Source organism: Perca flavescens, chromosome 2, assembly GCF_004354835.1.
Source record: "Perca flavescens isolate YP-PL-M2 chromosome 2, PFLA_1.0, whole genome shotgun sequence".
NCBI classification, from domain to species: Eukaryota; Metazoa; Chordata; class Actinopteri; order Perciformes; family Percidae; genus Perca; species Perca flavescens.
In genome coordinates this window covers 15963362-15976543 of record NC_041332.1, presented here as the reverse complement: position 1 = coordinate 15976543, position 13182 = coordinate 15963362, and the positions used below count along the sequence as shown (strand labels likewise).

The 13182-nt window shown below is 41.3% G+C and overlaps 1 protein-coding gene across 2 annotated transcripts; it reads right to left on the bottom strand.

The window, feature by feature from the left end:
- Positions 1 to 1537: 1537 nt before the first annotated feature.
- On the bottom strand, positions 1538 to 11466 carry zgc:136908. Of its 2 annotated transcripts, XM_028600754.1 has the most exons (18): positions 11082 to 11466; positions 10590 to 10701; positions 9881 to 10053; positions 9611 to 9753; positions 8664 to 8794; positions 7625 to 7756; positions 7403 to 7505; positions 7041 to 7174; positions 6738 to 6873; positions 6533 to 6645; positions 5084 to 5248; positions 4318 to 4440; positions 4005 to 4217; positions 3727 to 3905; positions 3478 to 3607; positions 3111 to 3269; positions 2161 to 2312; positions 1538 to 2082 (listed from the first exon to the last, which is right to left on the bottom strand). In XM_028600754.1, exons 1-18 carry the CDS (start codon positions 11102 to 11104, stop codon positions 1977 to 1979), a joined length of 2427 nt encoding a protein of 808 aa, XP_028456555.1. In that variant the 5' UTR covers positions 11105 to 11466; the 3' UTR covers positions 1538 to 1976. The 2 variants fall into 2 exon arrangements, with proteins under 2 accessions (XP_028456555.1, XP_028456562.1); XM_028600761.1 differs by lacking the exon at positions 10590 to 10701.
- Between the last annotated feature and the right edge of the window lie 1716 nt (positions 11467 to 13182).

Sequence of the window (13182 nt, the reverse complement as noted above, 5' to 3'; positions counted from 1 at the left end):
TTCAGACCCTCGGGGGCCATGAAGGCCTTAGGTTCACTGTTTGTCAACTGGCTTTTGATTATGTAAAACGTTGGAGAAAAATAAGTGAAAATGTTTCACAGTTAGAAAACAAAAAGAACTATGGACATTTCCATAAAATGCATTATATATATATATATATATATATATATATATATATATATATATATGTATATATATATATATATATATATATATATATATATATATAAATAAAAGGACACACCTTCTCATTCAATGCGTTTCGTTTTTAATTTCATGACTATTTACATTGTAGATTCTCACTGAAGGCATCAAAACTATGAATGAACACATATGGAATTAGGTACTTAACAAAAAAGTGTGAAATAACTGAAAACATGTCTTTTTAGATTCTTCAAAGTAGCCACCCTTTTCTTTTTTATTAATAAGGGAAATAAATTCCACTAATTAACCCTGACAAAGCACACCTGTGAAGTGAAAACCATTTCAGGTGACTACCTCATGAAGCTCATTGAGAGAACACCAAGGGTTTGCAGCGCTATCAAAAAATTGATCTTCAAAGTAGTCACCCTTTGCTTTTTTGATAACTCTGCAAACCCTCTCTCAATGAGCTTGATGAGGTAGTCACCTGAAATGGTTTTCACTTCACAGGTGTGCTTTGTCAGGGTTAATTAGTGGAATTTTCCCCCTTATTAATAAAAAAAAGCAAAGGGTGGCTACTTTGAAGAATCTAAAATATAAGACATGTTTTCAGTTACTTCTTTTTTGTTAAGTACCTAATTCCATATGTGTTCATTCATAGTTTTGATGCCTTCAGTGAGCATCTACAATGTAAATAGTCATGAAAATAAAAAGGAAACGCATTGAATGAGAAGGTGTGTCCAAACATTTGGCCTGTACTGTGTTTATATATATATATATATATATATATATATATATATATATATATATATATATATATATATATATATATATATACATATGTGTATACACTTAGTCTGAAAATTCCATTTAGATTTATGGTATTGGGGTGTATTGTATTGGTGCCTCATACCAATAGAAAACAAAACCAAGACATGATGACTAAGATGTGAAGTAGTATGTAACAACAAGGTGTATGTGGGAAACTCATTATTAATTATTATTTTTGTGTGAACTGACCCTTTTGTTTTGATGAATCATTTTTGAGGAGCCTGTGCCATATCTAGTTTTGACACCCAATCTTTGAACCTGATGCACATTCATATATGTGTTTAATCAAATGGGCCTTTTTCACAGCAGATATTTGGACTTACCATAGTATGAAAGTGCAGGTGTTTCTTATAACATTAACAACGGTTCTATACAAGTGTCCCAGTAAGCCATGACAGTGTGACAATCAGCCAGCATTAAGAATAACCACGACACTGACACAGAAGCATCTAAATGGAAACCATCATGCCCCCCACTGTATCATAGTACTCTAAACTGTACTCTTAAATTATGCTTTTTCAAAAATACCGCATTCAGTATTACAAAATAAACATTGTAAGAGTAATCATAGAGGCATACAAATACATTTATTTACCACATTTTAAACTCACACATACACACAACTTACATAACTTTCATATAGCAAACAGATTACAGTGTGAAAACCCAAAGAGTTTATGTTATTAGGATTGACTCATTTCTCATTTTATCTTAGTGCCACTGTCTTACAAGTGTATTGATTTTTACATTAAAACAATCCAACATTCTAACAATTAAAGCTAGACAGACATTTATCATTTGATTTCTTATTTAATTCATGTTTTTTTCAGTCTTTCAAAAAAGATTCCTTAAAATTATTATTACTATTATTTCCCCATGTTTCCCTTTGTGTCTTGCCATTTCCACTCCCGGTATGCTTCGGTTTCCATTCCTCTGAGGAAGCCAAGCACAGCAGTGGAATAGGAAAACACTGTGCTGCTGTTCAACTATATGATGAGATTTTGTCACTGATAGAGATCATCATTGCCTTCCTCTCTGTACACGCCTGGCCTCTCTGACCCAGAGCCTGACCCCTGACCTCCAGACCGGGTACCAGTAGCAGAGGGGAACCTAGGTGGGGGGAAAAGGAATAAGCTTTGTAGAAATCAAGACTACATTTTCTGTAGTGTTGTACTTTCATATGTGTACCTGAAGTTTCCAAATCCTCTGCTCTGCTGCAGAGTTTGAGCAAACATTTCATATTTGCGGATGTCATTGTCACTGACAGAGCGACGAGCAAATCGCATCGCCTCTTCAAAGTGGTCCTTCCTAATCTCTGGGACTGGATCAAAGTCCTCATCCTGCAGGCAGAGAAACATTAAGAGGATATCATATGGAAACAATACACTGTTTGTGTGTGTGTGTGTGTGTGTGTGTGTGTGTGTGTGTGTGTGTGTGTGTGTGTGTGTGTGTGTGTGTGTGTGTGTGTGTGTGTGTGTTCCCAGTCCAAAGGCTGAAAGTTACAAAACCCACAGCCGCCCTTTAGGGAACTTTCTTATCTACCACAGTCTCTTTCTGTACCCTGCACACACAGCCTGGTACTGCTTTGAGGAGTGGAGCATATGTGTGTGTGTGTGTGTCAGAGAGACCCAATTATCAGTCTCCTTTTTAACACATCATAGCACTGTCACGGCACCCTATCTTCCTATTGGCTGTTCTGCATGGCTGTTATGCAGGGTAAGTAAGGACTTAGGGGTAGGTGGGGCTTAAGGAGGGAGGGACGATTGAGAGCAGCTGAGAGGTTTCAGGAAAAGGTTATGTTTCCTAGTACCACAACAGAGATGCTCTTTTGTGTTAAAGTTATTGTCTGTATCTTTAAATGTCTACAAATGAACTGTCAATGGAACACCGACGCTAAACATCATCGGAGCAGGGAGAGCAGGCTGACAGGGTGATGGATCGGAGCAGCAACGGGACAGGTAGGCCTTTTCACCTTACCTTACCAGAACACTGCTATCCCTGGAGATTCATATATGCACGGGCGGCCAAGGCCTGGAAGCCCCTAGATGAGTAATGACAGAATCAAGTTTTCCAAGGGTTGTGGTTATGCCGTGACAGTACGCTGAGGTGTAAATAAGCAAGAAGCGCTGCAGCAGTACCATGGGGATGCCTGATCTGGTTTGCCTCTGACGCTCAGCCTTGATCTCGGCCTCAATGGCCTCACGGATGGCCATTTTACAAGCCCGCTGGCAGATCTCTGTCAGGTCAGCTCCGGAGAACCCATCTGTGATGTCAGACAGGTAGTCCAGATCAACATCCTACAAGAATGAAGTGTAAAAGGAAAGAGAAAAAAGGCAGAATAGGAGCATTCCTTATAATGATTACTTGTTATACTTAAATACATTATACCACAGTATAAAGGGATGAAACAACCATTTTCTGTTCTGTCTCTTGCGTACATAAGGAAGATACTGTACAGAGAAATTCATCTCCATATGTGTGTGTGTGTGTGTGTGTATCACTAACTCGTGCGACAGGGGACTTGCGGAGGTTGGCATTTAGGATTGCAGTGCGAGATGGTTTGTCTGGGAGCGGGATGTAGATGAGCTGGTCCAAACGGCCCGGCCGCAGGATGGCAGAGTCTATGATGTCTGGTCTGGTGTGATAAGAGCAGTTAAGAAAGTGAGATGAGCACAGAGGTAAAGATCCTCATCTCGACTTCCATTGTACTGACCTCTCAATCCATAATCATTAAATACAAAATCACACATGCACCTGTTTGTGGCTCCAATAATGAAGACATTCTTTTTGTCCGACATGCCGTCCATCTCTGTGAGTATCTGATTGATGACTCTGTCAGCTGCACCACTCGCATCCCCACCTCCGCCTCCTCTAGATTTGGCAATGGAGTCTAACTCGTCGAAAAACAAGATGCAAGGGGCTGCCTGTCTGGCCTGTAGGCAGAGAAGGTCAGCAAGGTTACAGTGTGAAACAAATCCTCTTACTTCTATCCTTCTACAATTATTAATTTTCTTTCCTTTCTCTGCTCTCACCTTATCAAACACATCTCTGACATTGGCCTCCGATTCTCCAAACCACATGGTCAGCATCTCAGGTCCTTTGATGGAGATAAAGTTTGCTTGGCACTCGTTGGCGATGGCCTTAGCCAGCAGGGTTTTCCCACAGCCCGGAGGGCCGTAGAACAACACTCCACGAGATGGAGTCATACCAAACTTCAGGAACTTGTCCGGATACTCGACAGGGTACTGGGAATAGTGAGATGAAGATGGATGGGATTGTTGATGGGGATTGTGTTTTTGAGGTATGTGCAGAGCTTGGCGGCGTGAGTGTGAGTGTTTCTTCCACCTGAACGAGCTCTTGCAGTTCTCTCTTGACCTGGTCCAGTCCTCCGACATCCTCCCAGTTCACCTGAGGCACCTCTGCAACAGTCTCTCTCAAAGCTGATGGGTTGCTCTGACTCAGCGCCCACTGAGGGAGGACATGATGAGTGTTAGGGAAAGGTAGTCTCGCATTGCCAGACCTTCCTCCACAGCGCTGCGGAGGAGGGCCTGGCTAGTCCACAACATTCCGGGATGGGAGAAAAACGTGCTCTGGTTTATTACCATTTCTTTAAACCAATCACAATCATCTTGGGCGGCGCTAAGAGCCATAGGGAGCAACGGCAAAATAGCCTTGAGAAATAACTTGTTTTGGTGGAACGTGTACGTTCTTAGTCGTGCAACAGATAACTCAGATTGGACAGATAGTCTAGATAGCTTTCTGGATTTACCCTGCAGAGATCTAAAAAAAAGGTTAACCATAGTCCTCATAAATCGACCGGGATTTAAAATGCCAACAGAAAGAAAGCCCAAGGCAACGAATATCCGGCCTAAATGAGGGACATACGGCGGAATTTACGGAGGCACTGAAAGGCGATGCATCTTTCTTTGCATATTCATTAAAAAATATTCACGTCTACCTCTTATCGTGTGGTTATAAATGACGAGATGCACAGTAGTGTTCATTGAGGGATTAGTACACCCAGATACGGTCTGGAAGAGCAAAAGTCTGTATGTGTGTATTTGCGTGCATGCGTGTGTGTGTGTGTGTGTGTGTGTGTGTGTGTGTGTACTTGGAAGTCATCCATGGTGACAGCCAGTGAGTTGAGCAGGTCAGCATCAATGGATTCGTCCTCCAGGTCTATGAGGGTCATCTTCTTGCGGATGGCTTGCAGAGCAGCTTCTGAGCACAGAGCAGCCAGGTCGGCGCCTACATGACCATGGGTCTCTTTGGCAATCTGAGATATGTTAATAGATAGATATTACGTTAACGTAAATATTACTTTATTAAACAGCACAAATGCATATAAAGATTGGGATTGATGCCATCAGAAGGCGGTGTTACAGTTTTGTTGATAGCTCTTTTTTCAACACTTAAATTAGACACTGACTGTTAGACCTGTGCTGTTACACTGTAATTCCACCCGCATGAGAGTGAATTTTATTGAACTCAATTAAATCGGTTATTGCCAGGTTAGCACCTGAAGGTGAATATTTATATATCAGATCATCATAACTTTACTAAGAATATGTCACAATTCCCATCTTCCCTTTTCTCAGGGTAGTTTTATTCTCTCAAAAATGGTTCATAATTTACGTTATAGCGTTTTCTGTCTAATTATATCATTGAAAAGTTACAGAAATAAAGTGGATTTCATGTAATTTTCAGGTACATAATTGTATTTAGAGGTTGTACCAGAATAGGTTTATGTGGTTTAATTTTCAGAAAACACTATATATATTTTTTGTACTGCACATTGCTGCAGCTCCTCTTTTCACCCTGTGTGTTGAGCTCTCTGTTTTAGCTATAGAGTGAGGCATCTCACTTCTGTACCATCTTTGTTGGGAGTCGCACATACGCAGTAAGTACTGCTAGCTAGTTAGAAGCAGAATATGAGGGATTACCACGCTAGCAGCTAGGCGAGCATTATAACATGTGTTACAAAGTGACACACGTTCGTCACGGAAATAAAGGCTGGAGCACAATAGAGCTGTTTGGAGCAGTTGGTGAACAGTGTTTTCTGTTGGAGATGGTAAGTCCCTTTGGGGTGGACTTTGGGCTTTTTCACTTTGTACACCTATAACGTACACAAAAAGATATATGACACAATAAAGGAAAGGGAAAAAGCATAATATGAGCACTTTAAATTAGGAGGGTCTCGAAAATAAAGAATTTGACTCTCAGCACTTTTATCTCAGTGAAGAAAGTGAAACGTTATTCTAAATCAGTAACATTTCACAAATTCATTTAATTTCATGGGGAATATCCAAACATATTTTAATATAACAATAAAAATAGTTTGTTGTATAAAATGACAGAAAACCCTTTCCAACAGTCTAGAAAAGCAGCAAATCTTCAGAATTAAAAAACGCTAGATCTACATGTTTGGTGTGTTTGCTTGAAGAGAAACTTTTAGTTGCACTAAAAAACTAATTGTTTCAACTTTGATTCATTTAGTTGATAATTAATATTATTATCATTAATGATGTTTCTTTTGGCCCGGGCTGCTACACTTTCTCACCCTCTCCAAGTCGATGTCGCCAGAGAGTTTCATGTTTTTGGTGTGGATCTGCATGATCTCCAGTCTGCCGGTCGAATCAGGGATTCCAATGTCAATCTCCCGGTCAAACCTGCCTGGAGAGAGACATCACCATTTAAAAAAAAAATTGCGTGTGCGTGTGCGTGTGCGTGTGCGTGTGCGTGTGCGTGTGCGTGGCTGTCCTGACCAAAGCGTCTCAGAGCAGGGTCCACACTGTTTGGTCGGTTTGTGGCTGCCATGACAACTACATGAGCTCTTTGCTTTAGGCCATCCATCAGGGTCAGGAGCTGGGAGACTATACGCCTCTCCACTTCACCATGGGTCTACACACACACACACACACACACACACACACACACACACACACACACACACACACACACACACACACACACACACACACACACACACACACACACACACACACAAACAAGTTAGAGTACAGTGTACAACAGAGACAGGCATTTTGTTCTTGTTCTCTATTGTTTACCTTCTCTCTCTTGGGAGCGATGGCATCCAGCTCATCAATAAAGATGATGGCTGGAGCGTTTTTCTCTGCCTCCTCAAACGCCTTTCTTAGGTTGCTCTCTGACTCTCCCGCCAGCTTACTCATGATCTCCGGACCTTGTCACATAATAATGCACAGCATGTAAAACACATTTTCTCCTACACAGATCTATAAATAAGAACACCAATGAGTACATTGCAATTTCTAGTCAGGTTATAGCAACTGTATATACTTAATTTTCTAAAGTTTCTCACTCACCTGCAAAAACAGTATCAGCTTATTTCTTGCTCTCTTCCTGCGTACAAATGCTCTGACTGTGTCACTGTGTGAAAACAAAGCCTTACCATTGATGAGAAAGAAAAAGGCACCAGTTTCGTTGGCTACAGCCCGGGCCACCAGGGTCTTCCCTGTGCCTGCAGGGCCGTACAGCAGGATTCCTCTGGGGGGCTGAGAGGGAGAGAAGGGAAGAACCCCCGGAGTCATTAAAAGAGAATAACCTAATGTTATAATCAAATGAAGCAGATATAAGAGTGTATAAGGTCAGGGTTTGTGTGTGTATATGACACCTTAACACCGATAGCCTTGAAAAGGCCGGGGTGTCTGAGAGGAAGCTCCACCATCTCTTTAATCTGGGCCAGCTGCTTCCGACAGCCTCCGATGTCGTCGTAGCCGATGTCATTAAGGCTCTCCTCCTCATCCTGTCACAGGGCGATATGCAAGATTCACGCCTGGTTGGGTGTGTTCTCAGTCATGAATGTGGTATGCACTCATTGGCCCAGTTCCTGATGCCAATAATACATTAAATCACCCAAACTGGGTGACTTTGCTGAAGTTTCTGTTGCAGCATTGTTACGTGCAAAGAATCCATGGATCCCTGCTGCCTGGTTTCATAAGCAGGTTTCCTTGCACCATTAATAGGCCCATTAAAACTTAATTATTATCATTTGCTCACTGTTATGTGGCTTAACCTTAATGCTGTCCAAAAGTGAAATTGAGAGTGTTTATATTGAACCAAACATCGTCTCAGGTCAGCTCCAGGAAGATGACAAGATACTTAATTGGCCTGGTGGACCAGACATCTTTGCAGCATGAAAAATATACATCCATGAGGGCATCAAGTCTGTAGACAACCCTGTGTCACAGTTACTACAGTATATACAGTATTCTAGCCTAGTTTTCAATATGTAGATCTTTCATACTGGAAAATGACATGAATTAAGTATATTTTTCAAGGCCAACATGCAGACAGAAATTCGAACATTTTAAGTGTCACGTTCATGGAGTTATTCTGCACTGCAATGTACTATGGACAAGAGAGGGGTGGTTGACAGCTTGGGAAAAAGTGACAAATTATGGTAGATGATTCAGCAATGGATTGAACAACAGTTTTGAAAATGAACAATGAACAATGATCTAAACATTTTTTTAAATTGGTGGATGTGTTCCAAAGTTGCAGTGTATGCATTGGATAATTTCCTACAAACAGCAAAGCACATTCCTCCCACACTAACTACCAACATAGTGCATTTAGATAAATACATATTGTATACTTTCTGAAATGTGTATTATAATATAAAGCTGGTACAAGCTGAATCTCTCACAGACCTCTCTTTTGATTGGCTCTCCCTCGCAGTAGATGACTGTGTCTGGGGCAACAATGCAGTGGGGGCTGGGGTCAGTCTCCACCACCTTGAACTCCACCGCCCGCATGCTTCCTCTCACCAAGAAGATGTCACCTGGCAACACAGATAAAAAAGTCACCACCATCATCTACAGTAAGTGTGCTCTAGATCAGGGGTGGGTCTAGAGGGGGAGCCCTGGGTGGCAGAGAGGGAGCCCTGGGTGGCCGCTGCCCTGTGCCCCCCCAATCCATTGGGCTAGAGTGCTGTCAATCTGACAAATTTGATTTCCATTTGATCAGAGTACTGTCACTTTGCTGCCTGTTCTGCCAATCACTGTCTTTCCATTTGGTAAATGGATATATACTTTAAACACACATTGTATAGCAACTGTGTACTTTGTTGAAATTTTAAGGACAGTTTAGAAGTAGAAACATATTGAACTCACTGTAGAGCACTTGTTGCTGTAAGAAATAAATTGTGTATTGCACTTTATTTCTGTTCTGTTTCCTTTCATCTGAAAACTGTGTACAGCAAGGTTTTCTTTGTTCAAGATTGAGGCAACTTTATAATAATTGTATAGCCCTTTATTTTTATACGGTTCTGTGAAAACAATCTTCCCAGCCCTTGTCACGTGACCAATAATGTTTCCATGATGACTATCCAAATGTTTGCCTTAAGAGCCTATAGCCCAACATGTGTATTGTATTTGGACACACAATTTGTTGAAAGTAAAGTAAAGTGAAATTAACAATGAATGGGATGTGTATTATTTAGCAGAATTACATTGTGTTATTCTATCATATTCAATATTTCCTATATTTCTAAGCAGATTTTCTAGGCTGTATTCTGATAAAATCCCCTGGGACAAGATCATGTTATGAACAGAGCTGTTTTACTGTGGTATGATAAGCAGCAGAGGTGTTGCAGTACCTTTATGTATGGGCCGGTAAGCCTCCAGAAAATATGGTTTGAGGAAAACATCAAAGAGGTTTCCTGTCAGGCCCTCGATGGTGTCATCTATAGGGAGGACATGGATCTGCTTCCCATACTTGATATCAGGGCAGGCATGAATACTGCGATAAAACACACATCAACATCCTGGTTATTCAAGATAATATTGTCAAACCTCACATGTAGGGTCTGGCAAAGCGAGATTACCATATACCATACGCAAAGATACAGGTGTGAGATCTAGGCTACCTGATGACATCACCAAGCCGGACACGCAGATTGTTGCGCGTCACACGATTCATGCGGATTCGCTCATGCCCACAGGTTTCATCTGTCAGGACGATGCACACTGTTTGGCGACATTTCCTCCCTCGCAACACCACCGTGTCCCCCCGGAAGAGCTGCAGCTCCTCTGTCTTAATCTAGTGCAAACACACACACACACACACACAAATCTCAGAACAAATACAAACATGACTAAGCTATATTTATACATATTTACAGGCGCGCACACACACAAACACACACACACACACACACACACACACACACACACACACACACACACACACACACACACACACACACACACACACACACACACACACACAGGTTTGTGGCACTATCTTTGTGGGAACCCATCATTGACATAATGCATTCCCTAGCCCCTTACCCAAACCTTAACCATCAAAACTGAATACCTGACCTTAACCCTTACCCTCACCCTGACCATAACCTAATTCTATTCCTAATCCTGAAACCAAGTCTTAACCCTCAAACAGCCCTTTAAACTCGTAGGGTCCAGCATTTTGACCCCACAAGTATACTGGAATCCCGGTTTTTGGGCCCCACGAATATAGTTAAACAAGAACACACACACACACACACACACACACACACACACACACACACACACACACACACACACACACACACACACACACACACACACACACACCAGTGACAGGCTGACAATGCTGCTGTCTTCATTGAGAGCTTCGTCCACAATGAGTCTGTTCGGTCTGTGTTTCTGTTTCAGGATGGCAGTGGAGAAATCTTCTCCCTTTGGGCTTTCCAAACAAGAGACACATTATGACTCTCTCACATGCAGACTCTGCACTTGTAGCTCTAATTTCCTCATGTGACACAGAGCTGTATTTAGACTCTCTTTAGCTCTGTGCGTAGCAACTACATGAGCCTGTACACATAAAAACATATTGTTAATTCTTTAATCATTTTGAGTTTAATGTAAAACGTATATTTTGTATATATATATATATATATATATATATATATATTTTTTTTTTTTTTTTAACTTGATCACCTGCACATGCAACTTGCACATTGATAAGTTAACACCAGTTTTATGCCACAAACAAATATACTGTATCAAGTATGTCAATACTAGATATTGCAGTCCACATTGTCCACATGCAGCTGTTTTACTCACTCTGCTCCTCCAGAGCCTGGCATGACTGGTCTCCTTGGTCTCGTCAGATATCCGATGTTTTTAACACTAAATCTACCCCGTCACTGTCCTCTGCAGTTGTTTACTGTGGTGAATTCAGGGGCTGCTCTTGTATAGTCTGATTTCTGCTGTGATCAGTGCCAAAGGTTTCAGGTTCTGCCTGACCTGACCTGAACTGCCCTGGTGTGGTTTTAGTCTTCCTGGAGCCAAGTTCCCAGCAGAGAGTCTCAGTCTTTTGTTCTTTCTCTGCCTCTAACCAACATGTTTGTGGGAGCTGCAACAGGTCTCTTTTTCAGTGAAGATATATATATTCCAATCTGCTTCCCTGTCTTATTTGTAACCCCATCATAATCATCACACACACACACACACACACACACACACACACACACACACACACACACACACACACACACACACACACACACACACACACACACACACACACACACACACACAGATCCCTAGCACTTACCTTGGAGAGTGTCCCAGGACAGATATAGCGTGATATTCCCCCCTCCCCTCCCCCCTGCTTCTTACCAACAAATGCAGGCACAAGTTCCTGGCTGATCATGGAAAATACTTCCAGGCTTACTCTGAAATATTTATGGGTCAAAATAAATGCTGTATAGAGCCTTTTTTTCCCCCAAAAGAAATGACTTATAGTCTCATCCGTCCCATTTGGATAAGTCTAAAATGCAGCATGGTCTTTCCTCCTTCGACTCCATGCCGTTGAGAGTGAAGGGAGTAGCTGTTGTAATGCAGCTGCTTTGTTGTTGGATTCCCTCCCTCACACACTCAACATATGCACATTTGTGTATGTGTCTGTACCAGACACAACCCTCACAAACATGCACATTATTTATACATGCAACATGCACACACACACTCTCTCTCTCTCTCTCTCTGAATGGACACGTGGTATTTTAATTCAAACTTTTATTGCTAAAATTTTCCTTTAACAAAGAACTTGAGACAAGCAACAAGAGCATAGACACACTTTACAATACCCTTGTGATAATTTGGACTCAAACACAGCTGTCCTACAGATTTGACTAATGAGAATGAAATGATCTGAATGCTAACAGGGGCAACAAATACCATAGCATACAGCTTCAACTAAGTGGAATAACCTGAAAATGTGTTCTTGGAAGTTGCAAAGAAAGTGGAAGGGGAAAATGAGGGGAAAGAGGTAGAGGAGGTTTAAATGCACAAAGAAACATTGATGTGAACATCAGGGAGTGGAGAGTGGACTGAAAACCTTCATAAAATGAAAACAATATGTTGAAAAAAGGGAATACAAACATACAAATATGAAAACAAACAGTCATTTTATAATGCATGCACAGAGGAGATGCCAAACCTGGAATGTATGCCCTTTACAGTGAAGGTGGGAATGAGATATGTGTTTATGACAGCATTTGGTTTCTAAGATTTGACCGGTAAAACAGTTCAAAATGCTGGTGGTATGAGATTACTTGATTGATTCAGCTTTACCCTGCAATAACATCATTGATCATTAAAAAAAAAAATGTACAGATGGAGGCTGATGTATAAAATTGACTGATTATTAATATATACACTATAATATTTAGTTGAGAGTTGATTTCTCTGCTGATTTCAGTTCAGTTAGCTGGCATGTTTGATCAACATTTCTACAGCCGACTATGAGGCCAGTTTCATAAATATATTTTAGATTGGTCTGTAGTGTTAGTTGCAGACTTATTTTAAGCCTAAAAACCTAGCCTTTCTATTGTAACTCTGAACTAAGAGTTATGTTTCCACCGTACCAATCGGTGACACCTGCTGACCAGTGGCACCAAATGACCCCCAAAAAAACCTTTGTAGGAAATATACAGCAGCGAGGACATCGTCAGTCGTTTTCATTTGTCCAGAGTAGGGATGGGTACCGAAACGCGGTGCCAATAGGGCACCGGTTCCGACGTAAACGGTAGTAACGAGACCGAATAAGAACAATGGTTAAAAGGCTGACAGCTTACGTTAAGCGGTGTAAAGTGTGACTGTATTTCCCTGTAGAGGATTCCAACACCGGGACGTAACAGTCTGACTGCAGCTACCGTTC